We start from the raw sequence: 15028 nt of genomic DNA on the forward strand, positions 1-15028 counted from the left end.
CTCCTGGCAGGTGTGGTCTCAGAGTGAGGGGCCCCAGGCAGACGCGGCCACGCAATCAGAGGCTGATTCCGGCACTCTGTCCAAGAGCAGTGAGTTAATCGTGAATCTGTTGTTGTTTTTTTAAAGTAATTCTTTATTGTTGAAAGTATTACATATGTCCCCTTTTCCCCCCATTGACCCCCTCCAGCCCACCACCGTCCTCTCCCTCCCCACCCCAGGCCTTCAGCACCCTACTGTCTGTGTCCATGGGCCATGCATGTATGCATTCAAGGTCTTTGGTCGATTACCTCCCCCACACCCACCCTCCCCCTCCTTCCCTCTGAGATTCCGCCTCTGTTCCCTGCTTCCATGCCTCTGGGTCCACTCCGTTCATCAGTTTATTTTGTTACTTAGGTTCCCCATATGAGTGCGATCATGTCATACTTGTCTTTCTCTGACTTATTTCTCTTAGCATGAAACTCTCCAGGCCCCTCCATGCTGTCCCAAAGGGTAAGAGATCCTTCTCTTTTACTGCTGCATAGTATTCCCTGGTATAGATCTACCACAGCTTCTTTATCCACTCACCTGCTGATGGGCACTTGGGCTATTTCCAGATCTTAGCTATTGTAAACTGTGCTGCTATGAACATAGGGGTGCATATATCCTTTCTGATTGGAACTTCAGGTTTCTTAGGATATATTCCTAGAAGTGGGATCACTGGGTCACATGGCAGTTCCATATTTAATTTTTTGAGGAAACGCCGTACTGTTTTCCATAGTGGCTGCACCAGTCTGCATTCCCACCAGCAGCGAACTAGGGTTCCCTTTTCTCCACATCCTTGCCAGCACTTGTCATTTGTTGATTTGTTGATGGTAGCCATTCTGACAGGTGTGATGTGGTACCTCATTGTTGTTTTGATTTGTATCTCTTGGATGATTAGTGACTTTGAGCATTTTTTCATATGTCTCTTGGCCACTTTTAATTGGATTGTTTGTCTTCCTTTTGTTAAGTTGTATGAATTCCTTATGTATTTTGGATATTAACCCTTTATCAGATGTATCGTTGCCAAATTTGTTGCCCCATGCAGTGGGCTCCCTTTTCATTTTGCTGATGGTTTCTTTTGCTCTGCAGATGCTTTTTATTTTGACGTAATCCCATTTGTTTTCTCCTTAGTTTCCTTTGCCTCAGGAAATGTATCCGTGAACATATTGCTACGAGAGATGTCTGAGATTTTGCTGCCTATGGTTTATTCTAGGATTTTTATGGTTTCATGACTTACACTTAAGTCTTTTATCCATTTTGAGTTTATTCCTGTGTATGGGGTAAGTTGTGGTCTAGTTTCATTTTTTTGCATGTATCTGTCCAATTTTCCCAGCACCATGTATTGAGGAGACTGTCTTGACTCCACTGTATGCTCTTGCCTCCTTTGTCATATATTAATTGAGTGTAACGGCTTGGATTGATGTTTGTGGTCTCTGTTCTGTTCCATTGATCAATATGCCTATTCTTGTGCCAGTACCAGGCAGTTTTGATTACGGCGGCTTTATAGTATAACTTGATATCTGGTATTGTGATTCCTCCAACTTTGTTATTCCTTATCAAAATTGCTGCAGCTATTCGGGGTCTTTTTTGATTCCATGTAATTTTTTGGAGTATTTGTTCTAGCTTTGTGAAATATGCTGTTGGTATTTTAACAGGGATTGCATCCAATCTGTAGATTGCCTTGGGTAGTATGGACATTTTAATGATGTTGATTCTACCAATCCATGAACATGGTATATTCTTCCATTTGTTTATATCTTCCTCTCTCGCTTTTTTCAACGTCCTGTAGTTTTCTGAGTACAAGTTATTTTACCTCTTTGGTTAAGTTTATTCCTAGGTACCTTAATTTTTTTTTTATTGCAATGGTAAATGGGATTTTTTGTTTGTTTGTTTGTTTGTTTTTTTAGTTTCTCTTTCTATAAGTTCATTATTGTTGTATAATAAAGCCATAGATTTCTGGGTGTTGATTTTGTATCCTGCTACATTGCCGAATTCATTTATTAAGTCTAGTAGTTTTTTGTTGAAGTCTTTGGGGTTTTCTATGTACAATATCATGTTATCTACAAATAATGACAGTTTAACTTCTTCTTTTCCAATTTGGATGCCTTTTATTTCTACTTCTTGTCTGATCACGGTGGCTAGGACTTCCAGTACTATGCTGAATAAGAGTGGTGAAAGAGGACATCCCCTGCCTTGTTCCTGTTCTTAGGGGAAAGGGTTTTAGTTTTTGCCCATTGAGTATGATGTTCGCTGTAGGTTTGTCATATATGGCCGTTATCATGTTGAGATAGGCTCCCTCTATTCCCATTTTGTTGAGAGTTTTTATCAAAAACTATAGGCCCGGTGCACGAAATTCATGCATGGGTAGGGTCCCTAGGCCTGGCCGGCGATAGGGGGGTGGCGCCGGCATGCTCACCAGCCGGCCTGAGGCCTCTGGGCTGGAGGCAGCTCCTGCATTGAGCATTTGCCTCCTGGTGGTCAGTGTGCATCATACCGACCAGTCGTTCCACCAGTTGGTCAATTTGCATATTAGGCTTTTATTATATAGGATGGGTGTTGGATTTTGTCAAATGCTTTTTCTGCATATATTGATATAATCATGTGATTTTTGTCTTTCAGTTTGTTTATGTGATGTATCACGTTTATTGATTTGCGGATATTGTACCAGCCTTGCATCCCTGGAATAAGTCCCACTTGATCATGGTGCATGACCTTTTTAATATATTGCTGGATGCAACTTGCTAATATTTTGTTGAGGATTTTAGCATCTATGCTCATCAGGGATATTGGCCTGTGATTTTCTTTCTTTGTAGTGTCTTCATCTGGTTTTGGAATCAGGATAATGCTGGCTTCACAGAAAGAGCTTGGAAGTGTTCCTTCCTCTTGGATTTTTTGGAATAGTTTGAGGAGTATAGGTGTTAGTTCTTCTTTGAATGTTTGGTACAATTCCCCAGTAAAGCCATCCAGACCTGGGCTTTAGTTTGCTGGGAGTTTTTTGATTACTGCTTCTATTTCCTCAGCTGTTATTGGCATATTCAGGTTTTCTGATTCCTCCTGATTCAATTTTTGGAGATTGTAATTTTTGAGGAATTTGTCCATTTCATCCACATTGTCCAGCTTGTTGGCCTCTATAGTGGGGCCTTGACTTATGAGTATCCCGACTAACGAGTTTTTCGAGATACGAGCCGTCTCTTGGCCGATTTTTTGCTTTGAGTTGTGAGCTAAAATTCGGGTTACGAGCCAGCTTCAGATACCCCACCGCTAGTTGGCGCAGCGAACGTCACAGTGAACGCCACAACATCAGCCCAGCAACACGTGTCTCACTCGTTCACTGTTGATTTGACATACAAGTAATTTGAGTTACGAGCTCCGTCACGGAACGAATTAAACTCGTAAGGCAAGGCCCCACTGTAGTTGTTTATAGTATTTTCTTACAATCCTTTGTATTTCTGTGGTGTCGTGGTGTCCACTTTTATTTCTGATTTTATTTATTTGGGCCCTCTCTCTTTGTTTCTTGATGAATCTGGTTAACAGTTTATCAATTTTGCTTATCCTTTCAAAGAACCAACTCTTGGTTTCACTGGTTGGTTTTTTGTTTTTGTTTTTTGGTCTTTATGTCATTTATTTCTGCTCTAATCTTTATTATTTCTTCCTTCTACTTACTCTGAGCTTTTCTTGTTGTTCACTTTCTAGTTCTTTAAGTTGTAGAGTTAAATAGTATATTGCTGATGTTTCCTGTTTTTTGAAGTATGCCTGTAGTGCTATAAACTTCCCTCTCAAGACTGTTTTTGCTGTGTTCCAGAGATTTGGGGTTATTGTATGTTCATTTTTATTTATTTCCAGGAAGTTTTTTATTTCTTTCTTGATCTCATTGGTAACCCATTCATTGTTTAATAACATGCTATTTAGCCTCCATGTGTTTGAATGTTTTGGGGTGTTTTTACTGTAGTTGATTTCTAATTTCATTCCACTGTGATCTGAGAAAATGCTTGATATATTTCAATTTTCTTTAACTTGTAGGGACTTGTTTTGTGTCCTAATATGTACTTCATCTTTGTGAATGGTCCATGTACACTTGAGAAGAATGTATATTCTGCTGCTTTGGGGTGAAATGTTCTATAAATGTCAACTAAATCCATCTGATCCAGTGTGTCCTTTAGAGTCACTCTTTCCTTGTTAAGTTTTTGTCTGGAAGATCTATCCAGTGAAGTCAGCGGGGTATTAAAGTCCCCTACTATGACTACATTATTGTCAATCTCTCTGTTAAAGTCCTTCAGAAGTTTTTTTTTTTTTTAATATAATTAGGTGCTCCTATATTGGTGCATATCTGTTTACCAGGGTTATATGCTCTTGTTGGATTGATCCCTTTAGTATTATGTAGTGACCTTTGTTGTTTCTTGTGATAGCCTTCATTTTGAAATCTATTTTGTCGGATATGCGTATTGCTACTCCAGCTTTATTTATTTATTTATTTCCATTTGCATGGAAAATTTTTTTCCATCCCTTCACTCTCATCCTGTGTGTGTCGTTTGTTCTGAGGTGGGTCTCTTGTAGACAGCATATAGTTGGGTTATGTTTTTGTATCCATTCAGCTAACCTATGCCTTTTGATTGGAGCATTTACTCCATTTACATTTAAGGATATTATTGATAGGCACTTATTTATTGCCATTTTAATTCTGTATCCTAGGTTTCTCTCTCTATTTCTTTTTCTCATAACAGCAGTCCCTTCAGCAATTCTTATATAGCTGGCTTGGTGGTGATGTACTCCTTTAACCTTTTTATTTATTTATTTTTTTATGGGAAACTCTTTATTCGACCGTCTATTTTGAATGATAGCCTTGCTGAATATAGTAATCTTGGTGTGACAAAGCACCAACACGTCCGTCTAAGCCTCCGCCATTTTTTTTTCTGCCTGTAGAGTTTCTGATGAGAAATCAGGTGTCAGCCTTATAGGAACTCTTTTGTAGGTAACAGTTTGCTTTTCTCTTGCTGCCTTTAAGATTTTCTCTTTGTCTTTAATATCTCGCATTTAATTATGATGTATTTGGGCATGGGCCTGTTTGGGTCCTTCTTGCTTGGGGTTCTCTGTGCCTCCTGAACTTGTGTGACTTTTTCCTTCACCAGGCTAGGGAAATTTTCTGCCATTATTTCTTCAAACATGTTCTTTATCACTTTCTACCTTCCTGCCTCTTCTGGCACACCTGCTATTCGAATATTTTTACGTTTTATGTTGTCCCACAGCTCCCTTAAGCTGTCCCCATTTTATAATTGTTTTTTTTTTTTTTTGGTCCTGTGATTGAGTGATATTTTCAACTCTTTCTTCTAATTCACTGATTCTATCCTCAGCTTCCCCTAATATGTTGTATATTCCTTCTAATGTGTTATTTGTGTTATGTCATTCTTTATTTTAGAGTGTTCTTTTTCATAGTTAGTATATCTGTTTTCATGCTGTTGAGCATCTTTAAAATCATTACTATGGACTCTGTTTAAGATAAATTTCTTATCTCTGCTTCAATTATCTCTTCTTCTGGAGAATTTAGTTCTTTCATTTGGGGTTGTTTCTTTGTCTCCTCATTTTAGCTGTCCGTTTGGGTTTGTGATTATGTATTAGGTCAAGCAGGTCAAACTCAAAGGCTAACACAGGCCAAATAAATAAGGTTTAAGCTTATGTAGGCCACAAAAACACAAAAGCTTCGATTTCATAGAAACATAGGTTTATTTTGATAGAGACATGCTGAATACAAAGGGCTGAGTTAAATGAGTCATCATTAATATAAAATAATAGAACATTTTAATAAAAATTAATATTTTTCTTGAATATTAACTTACCAGACACTGAATAACTGCACAAATTAATAAGCGTAACGCAAATAAACCTATTTTTCTTGTTATCTGAAAGCGAAATATTTCCTGTTGCGCACACCAAACAAGTCAGTCCAAGACTAATGATGTGGCAATCAGCTGCTAATATATTCACTGCTAGTATTAGTGGAGAGAATAGTACACCTGCGCATAAGGTGCGTAAGAGAAATGAATACAACGTGATTATAGTAATCAGTCATTAGTGAACACTGTAGTTCGTTATTAATAACTAGTGGCCTGGTGCATGAATTCATGCACATTGAAAGGAAATTAATTAGAAAAAATATTTTAATATTGCTAATACCCTTTCTCTATAATAGAAATATCAATCAAATTCACGATCAACAATGACAGATGGAAACACATGTGGGTGATTGGTGCCAGCGAGAGCTTTATATGCATCGCATATGTGCAAGTCAACTTAGCCTTTTACATATATAGAATAAACTTGCTTAATTAGACCTGCTTTCTGAGTTAGCTAAACTTTTTTCAGCCTAGTGAAGCACCCCAACTTCTCTTTCAGGTAACTGTCAGCAACACAGCAGTAAATATCACCATGAAGCAGATTATTATTGTAGATCACGCAGGGATAACAAAGGGTAAAATATTTAATTGCAGCAGTGTTTGACTATATTCTGCACAGTGAGAAAACCTAAAGTAATATTCAAGGGCCATCATTTCCTACTTCTTTTCAGTTGGGTCAAGTTTCTAAACTTTCTAAATCTCTGTTTTCTGGCTAATGAAAGGAAAATAGGATTCCACCGAGGCTCCTATCTACCTACTCCAGGACTTCTGTGAGGATCAAATGAGATGAGGCATGAAAAATGCTTCACAGACTTTTGGTTAAAGTGTAAAATATTTGCATCTGGCTATAAAGCAAGTTGTGTTCCTGGGCTAAAGAAACTGCAAGGAGGCTAGTCGTGAGAGAGAGGAAGCGGCATTGCTACATGATGTCATTACCCGGACGGACACTTAGCATATTAGTCTTTTATATATATATAGACTAGAGGCCCGGTGCACAAAATTTGTGCATGAGGGGCGTGTCCCTCAGCTGAGCCTGCATCCTCTCCAATCTAGGACCCTTCGGACATCCCTTTCACAATCTGGCACTGCTGGCTCCTAACCACTCGCCTGCCTGACTGCCCAATTGCCCCTAACCTCTTCTGCCTGCCAGCCTGATTGCCTTAACCACTCCCAAGCCAGCCTGATTAACGCCTAACTGCTCCCCTGCCAGCCTGATTGCCCCCAACTTCCGTCCCCTGCTGGCCTGATTGCCCACAACTATCCTCCCCTGCCGCGACCCGCCTCCTCCGCCAGGACCTGCTTCCTTCGAGCAATGCAGCAGAGATGCCGGGACCACCCAGGCCTCACCGTGTGGAGCGGCCGCCAAGCCCTGACTCTGCTGTGCGTGTGGTGGCCATCTTGTGACGATGTCACACGTGAGGGCGTGAGGACCACCTAGGCTTTTATTACATAGCATTATGTATAACAGGGCATTGTAAAAATTAAGTTATTAAATTTTTTTTGAAACGTTTCTTACATACCGTATATTGGCTGGGCTGCAAAAACATTCATTGTAGGCTGCATGCAGCCTGCGGGCCGCCAGTTTGACATGCTTGTATTAGGTAGATCCTTTACGCCTCTCAATCTGTAGTGCAGGACAGTGTTACAGGCTGTTTCTGACTAATTAGATCAGGCAAAGACTCAAAGCCTCCAGAGATGGCCTCTGCCTACAGACTGATAGGATTCTGAGTTGAATTGCCCCCCAGGCAATTGTCCTCAGGTGTGATGAGAATTTTTTTCAACAGGGTGGGGCAACTCCTTTTGCCTGGAGGCTAATTGTTATTTCTGGTCTCTTAAGTGGCCTCAGGACAAGGTGTTTTCCAATAGGGTGTGTCGACTGTCTTCCCCCCAGGCAAGGCAAATGTCTATGTCGGAAAGATGTCCTCTGCTGCATGAGGGAATGACTCATCCCAGGAAACTTGGGGTGTCTGCCTTCTGAGCTCTAACCCTGGAGTCCCCAATCCTGGCTTCTGCTCTCACAGTTCCAGTCCACTTTACCCTCCCTCTGCCAGAGCACAAGGTGGGTGGTTCCACAGGAATTTTGTGCGTTGGTCCTTTAAGAGGGTGCCTGAATTTTCAGCTGTTACTCTCTTGCAGACAGCACCCTGCTGCTTTTCACAGCCAGATGTTATGCGGGTACCCTCCTCAGTTGTGATGCTCTCTGCTAGGAGGCCCAGCTTGGGGATTAGATCCCAGAGTTCTCAGTGGCAACCCCCACAGCTGGGATATCTCTCCAGGACTTCATTTGCTGTCTGTGGGCACCTGGCCAGCCCTTTCAGGCCTCCACCAGTCTCTATGCGTTCTCCACTTTCAGTCCTCGGGTATCACGGTTCTTTCCTGTGAGTTTTCTGTTGATTATTTAGGAAGTTTACTGTATTTTAGTTGTAATTCCAGTTTTCGTGAATCTGTTTTCTGTTCTCATCTTAAGTGACCGTGTTGTTAGCTGGTCCTGCAAACTCTGGGGATCTGAGCCCTGTGTACACGGGAAGGATGGTAGTCATCAGTCTTATTCCGCAGCTGACTTCACGTGGACCCTGATGGCCCCGGCGTCACTGTCTGGGACAGCTCTCTGCTGCACGCTCCTGGGTGTCAGAGTAATTGGCAGCCGAAAATGCAGGTGCCTGGGAAGATGAGGATGACGATGGTGACGAGGGTGGGAGGAGCGAGGAAACAGTGGGCAGGTCTCACAAGTGAGTGTCAATTTGCCCTCCAGGCTCACTGGGTCTACACCCGTGGCTGAGGACTCTCCGCAGGTGCCCAAGTTCCAGGCATGGAGCCTGGGAGCAGCTGTGGATCATCCCATCACAGCGATAAGCTCCGCCCCCACCTGGGCCCCAACTCCCACGGGATCAACAGGCAGGATGCACGGTCAGCCTTAGTAAAGATGGAGGCCTATGTCTATCATGACTGCAAACTTGTAATCCTGAAGCAAGAAAGGGTGCGTGGCTTCGACACAGAGGAGCAGCCAGGGTCCTTGGCTCCAGGCTGGGAGGTGGGCCCCGTCTGCCTGGCAGGTTCTTGAATGGCCTTGATCTTATCATTTGATTGAGGTGACACCAGAATGTTGCTCACTAAGGGGGTCAGTTTTCTAGTGGATCTGACCTCCAGGCACAGGGTGACCCTCTGCCAGGAAGGTCGACACCTGACCCACATTCTCAACCAGCAAGAGACAACCTGTCCCCACGGGGAGCTGTGAGGTGGGGGCAACCCTGCACGAGAAGTTGCCATGGGTGCCCGCATGGGGCATGGACGTGATGGGGACAGCAACACCCAGCAGTGAGGAGCTCATGCGAGGCTCTCCCACGCCACGGTCAGTGAGGCTCTCCCACGCCACGGTCAGCGAGGCTCTCCCACGCCACGGTCAGCGAGGCTCTCCCACGCCACGGTCAGCGAGGCTCTCCCACGCCACGGTCAGCGAGGCTCTCCCACGCCACGGTCAGCGAGGCTCTCTCACGCCATGGACAGCGTGAGGCTCCAGGCGAGAGCTCTCCCTGCCGACCTCCCACAACCTAGAGGCGTGCCTGCGACACCCGCCCCAAGCACTCCTGTGACCTGCCAGTTACAACTCCTTCCCAACCTGCTATCTCCCCGACCCAAAGGTAAGCACGCCCCGCAGACGCCCTGCCTCCCCGCCCTGCTTCCTTTGCTGAACAACTCCCTTCTCTTTCTGGGCGTGGACACTGCCCCTCCAGCTATAGCTCAGCGAGGGGCTCCCAGCCCAAGATGTCTGATGGCAGCCCAGGGCCTAGAAGCTGCTCCTGGCCGCCAGGCCTCGCAGGTGAGGGCACAGGGACAGGAGACTGGCCAAAGGTCAGAATTAGCTGAGAGCTGGGAGTGACCGGGAACCGATGACCACTTTTTGTCACTGGGTGGCAGGAATCTGCTTGGGTTCATCCGTTTGGCAGAAGCAGGATCGACCCCACTGCCCGCGTCATAAGGAGATGGCAGGCAAAGCCAATAGCAAAAGGTCCCTTTTCCCAGGCTCCAGCTCAGTCGGTTTCTGCGCGGCTCCCTGACCCGAACCTGTGCTTCTTCATGAGACACAGGGCAGGTCCTTTAGTCTCTCGGAGCCTCGATTTACTCACTGCAAACTGCGGGTGAAAATCTGTGTCTTCTTTTTTTAAAAATATATTTTATTGATTTTTTTACAGAGGAAGGGAGAGGGATAGAGAGTTAGAAACATCGATCATCAGTAGGTGTTACAAGGAGCAAGTACGATCAGATAGTAAAACACTTTGTAAGTTATAACCTGCCACTTGTCACTCTGATAAACTCCAAGGCCCCGAGGCCCAGTCTCTGAACAAAACCACGTCAGACGTGGGGCCGAGCCCCGAGTAGCTCAGAGGGCACTCCCTCTCTGCGGCAGCTGTCGGAGAGCACCGACCTGCCGCCCCCACCATGGCCTGCGACACGAGGCTGACACAGCCCCCCCTTCCTCTCGGGCCCCGGCCATATAGTCTCCACTGCCTGCCTCCCTCTCCCGTCCAGGCCCACAATTGAGCAGGACGCCTGGGACAGGAGCTCAGCTGCCTTAGCAAAGTGTAGTCTCTGTGGAGCGGGTGGGACGGGCCCAGGGCCCAGGCCCCTGCCTGTCACCTGTGACTCCTACCACCCCAACCTGACCAGGTGCCTGCAGACCTACTCAGATGCCTGATGCACAAGACGTCACCGCATCGAAGGAGGGCACAGAGGGCCTGTGGTGGATGCGGCCAGGCTCGGTGGACGGACCTTCCAGGCACACAGTCCTCCCGACACCCCTCCTGCAGAACGGCCCGCGCTGACTCGTCCCACGGGAGGCACAATTCCACGGCCACATCGGTTTGAGAAACGCTGGGTCAAACCAAGTCACATGGGTTTTGCCAACTCTGGAGCTGCTGGCAGGTTGAGACGGGCATTCAGTGCCAGTGCCTTACGGTATGTCTGGGTAACCTCCTTCCTTCCGGCTTTATTGCCGGGGACGCTGAGCCGTGGGGACAGTGACCCACAGAACACCGTGCAGGCTGCAGAGGGTGCGGCGAGATGGGTGTGTGGGCCTGGAGGGGGAAGAGGAGGCAAGCCCCATAGCTGCCCAGGTTCACTTCCTCCAGATCAGGGTTACTGTGCAAACGCAGCCACCCAGGACCACGCGGTCACCCCCACGCCTAAACCACGCGCCACGTGTCACCTCGCAGCCTCGCCGGTGGACAGCGTGGAGAGGAAGGGCCCAAGAGCGGCCACGCCTGCTCATCCCCGTCCCTCCCGAGGCTGACCCGACGGGAACCTGTGTCCGTCCGTCACGAGGTACAGAGTGCAGACGAGACTACAGGGCACGTCGCCAGGGGATGGCACCTCCTAGGCATCCCCGCGGCAGCGGTGCCTCCAGACCCGGCACCAGGGAGAGGGTCAGCGCCGGGCACTGGGTCCAGCAGGAGACCACAGGGGCAGGCCTGTCCCTTTACCTTCTTCTTGGACTTAAACACGTTGCACCTGAACACGTTGCTGGCACCGTCTCGGGCGATGTAGCTGAAGATCTTCAAGTCCTGGGAGTCGTGAGAGACGTAGAAGATCCTGCGGAAAAGCACAGGGAAACCCTGAGGACGTGGTCGGTGCCAACGTCCGCGAGAAACGCTCTGCCCAGGCGCCCTGCGAGCAGAGGCAGCTCCAGACATGACACGGGGCAGGGGCGCGGGACAGGCCCCGCAGTCACCAGCAGCGCCCATCCGGACTCCTGTGCTGCCCGGAAACCGTTCCACCCCAATTGGAGCTGGAGACGAGGTGGCCCCTCAAGGGGACAGACCCCTTTCCCAAATGCAGTCGCTCTCGGTCCAGAGCCACATGGTCTGTTGTGACAATTATTCTGTTCACAGACGGCCAGGGCTCCAGGCCGGCCCATCCTCCCCAACATGCCTCCTGCCTGCCTCCCAAGCTCCCCAAGGTCGCTGTGCCCCCGGCAGATGTGTCTTCCTTCTCCTGAGCGTGTGCGGATGGGCCGGATCCTGCGCAAGACCCCTGGCCCCTCCTCCATCCCCCGGGCCTGGCGCTCATCTCTGAAGTGCATCCCTGTCTCCACTCCCAGGGCCGCGCTGCTGCCTGCGCCAGCTCCTTAGCTCGCGCCTGGATCTTTCCAGCCTCTGTGTCTCCCCTCCACCGAGCCACCCCCTGCTGCCAGCACAGGGGTATTTTAAACACAGACGCCACCATTTCCCTCTGAAAGCCAATCAGAGCTGTGGACTCCCTCAGGGACAAGTCCTTCCAGTCTCTCCCTGAGTGCCAACTGCACACCCTTCCAAACGGGCCACGGTCCTCTTCCTGCCTCCGTGGCAGCTGTGACGCCCCAGCAGCCTCAGGACTCACAGAGGCCGCCCGAGGGTGGCGGGCCCGCCTGTGCCTGGCGCACACCTGCACCGAGAAGTTTACACGCAGCCCCAGAGGACGAGGCCCACGTCGAGGTGCCCAGCAGCCCAGCACCAGCGGCTGCCCGTCGCCACTCCTCCAGGCCCCACCTTCACTCTGACCGTTAGATGCCGTGTCCCACCGCGGTGCCCCGGTGCCCCTGCTCTGACACCCGAGCCGGTTCCTTCGGCAGAAGTCCTACGGGCTCTGCCGCCTGCACCCCCAGGGCCCCGGCTGCGTCTGGCACGAGGAAAGGGTGGTGAGCCATGAGCCGGGCGTCCGCACTTCACAGGCTGAGGGAACCACTGTCGGGGAACCGCTCACCCCTCTGGCTGCGCTCTGCAGACCTGCCTGCACGTGGCTGGAAAGAAGCCTGGGCTCTGGGCGGAGCGACCGGGACAGGCTGCCGGCGAGGAAGGCGGGCGCTGGAGCGGTCCTGCGGCTCCTCGGGGAAGGCCACACGGATGTCTCACTTATTACACTGTCCTGCTGCGCGCCAGCCTGAGGAGTAAGCCCCCACTGGTTCAAAGCCTAGTGAGACCCGAGCAACCCGCCCTCGTCCCCGCGGCTTCTCCCTCTCGGGGGGGCTAAGCTCACGGCTGTGACAGGTTCTCCCTCTCGTCCCACTGGCACCGCCCCTGCTCTCCGGGACCAACTGCACCCCCACACCTTCCCGCCAGGAGCTCCAGGGAGCTTCCTCTCGCCCAGTGGGCGGCAGCCGAGGACTGACACCCACACACTCCGAGGCTTTCATTCTCTCCGACTCAGGAGATTTCCCCAGTGACGTCACCTGCTGGCCTCAGGCCCAAGGTCTTTGAGGCTGCCAGCTGGTCCTGGGCCCGTCCCCTGGGAGGACCTGGCTTCCTGAGGACAGGCCCTCCCTCCCACAGGGCGGGCTGCAGCGAGGCTTCCCGGAGTCTGCCCCTCTCCTTCCCTACCCTCCCCCCACCCACTGACAGTTACCCTTTTGCTTCCAAGGCAGTGAGACCCCCCTATTCCCGTGGAGGGAGGTCAGCACAGACCTTCAGGGCAAAGTCACCATCACCAGAGCTCGCCGTCCCCAGCCAGTGCCCGACCCAGGGCCATGCCCTGTGCTCAGAGCGCCCGGGCTGTGGCCCTGCTCTCTCCCCCAGCTCCTCAGCGGCAAGGTGGTGCGAAGAGGCATCGAGGCCACGGAGGCTGGAGGCTGAGCCTGGCTCCTCCTCAGCCCGGTGGTCTCTCAGGGCCCCGCCTCCCCAGCAGCCAACAAAGGCCAGGGAGGGACTGGTCCCGTCACCCAGGGACAGATGTCCGTGTGGGCGCGGCTACACACACTTGTTACGCGTACCTGGGTATGAGGACGGCACGTCCGGCCACCCAGGAGGAAATGCAGCGCGGCAGCGCCTGTCCCCAAAGCGGGCGTCCAGGCGACTCAGGGCCGGGAGACACAGCCACGGAGCTGGGCGCAGCCATCGTTCCCGTCCGCGGCTCTTCTTGCTCTTGCCTCCACAGCGCCTGCAGGAGGCCGGGCACCTCCTGAGGCAGCTCCCTCCCCGCACAGTGGGACAGGTCACCTCACTTCCCGCCCGTGTCCCAGGGGTCACGCTGCGCTCTCACAGTCCCTGTGTGCTGTCTGTCACCTCCCAGTAGCGCACACGTCCGTGCTGTTCTCAGCGAACCTCCTGTGTCACCTCCCCAAAGGCCCGCGGGGCTGCGCTCAGGGCTCAACAGAGGTTTGTGTGTAGACCGGTCAGTTGGTTTACTCATCCATCGCTCAGTTCTAAGTAAAGGCCTACAGAATGAATGCACCACCCAGCCGGGAATTCTGCCAGGAGTGAAGAAATGAATTCAATCTACCAAATGTGCACTGAGCACACCTACGTACCCGACGGTGGGCACGGAGGCCGAGGACTGAGGCTGTTCCCACGAGATCAACTATGGGGCGCGGTTACGGTGTTTTGGCCAGGTTCAAGCCTCGGACTAATGAAAGGACAGGGTCCTCTCACTGCCATGTGCAAGTCCCAGCTGGAGGGCAGGGCCCTCCCAGCACAATCATAGCCAACGGCTGTGGTTGTGAGCTTGAACCTATGGTCCGAACACGTGGCCCCACGTGCCTTGTGATAGAGTTCGGGTGCATGTAGTTGAGTGAGGTTGAAACTCACGAGAATGCTGTAAACAACATGATCACACCCCTACTTTGCCTCGTGCCATCTGCTATAAAATAAAGACACGGCTTGTGGGCGCGGGCGCTGTCTCCTCATCAGGGAGCAGCGTCCCACCGAGACCCAGCTGTCATTCTCTTGTCTGTCTTTTCTCAATCCTTTCACCCCCCCACTCAGGATCACCTTTGGCCGTAACAATCAACACAGAAAACACAAGGACAACGGACAGCCTTGGGCTCCACAGGAGACCCTGTGGGGTGGGAGGGAGTCAGGGATGTGGGGCTTAAAGTGGACCTGGGAGATGACTGGCGCACCGGCCACTAGACCCAACGCATCCGGCTTCACCCGGGAGCCACAGCGCTGCTCGGGGCCTTGGGCCGAGGGTGTGAGGAACGCATCCTGCCAGCATTCGCACTTTTTCCTGAATTCCACGCATGGCCTCAGGCCTCCGCCACCCCTCTGCGCAGCTGCGGCCTGACCGGAAAGGAAGCCCCGTGAGGGCTCTCAGAGGTAGGCCCACCTTCCTGCTCAAGACACAGCACCTGCACTGGGCCAGGGCGGGATGCC

The 15028-nt window shown here is 50.2% G+C and overlaps 1 protein-coding gene across 1 annotated transcript in view; it reads right to left on the reverse strand.

Moving 5' to 3' along the window:
- NOS1AP (nitric oxide synthase 1 adaptor protein) overlaps nucleotides 1-15028 on the reverse strand; it is a 72857-nt gene that overhangs the window by 13580 nt on the left and 44249 nt on the right. The window contains exon 4 of the mRNA XM_023744999.1: nucleotides 11387-11495. Coding sequence (XP_023600767.1) covers nucleotides 11387-11495 — 109 coding nt within the window. The remainder of the gene's footprint in view (nucleotides 1-11386; nucleotides 11496-15028) is intronic.

The sequence above is a fragment of the Myotis lucifugus genome, unplaced genomic scaffold, assembly GCF_000147115.1.
Source record: "Myotis lucifugus unplaced genomic scaffold, Myoluc2.0 scaffold_507, whole genome shotgun sequence".
NCBI classification, from domain to species: domain Eukaryota; kingdom Metazoa; phylum Chordata; class Mammalia; order Chiroptera; family Vespertilionidae; genus Myotis; species Myotis lucifugus.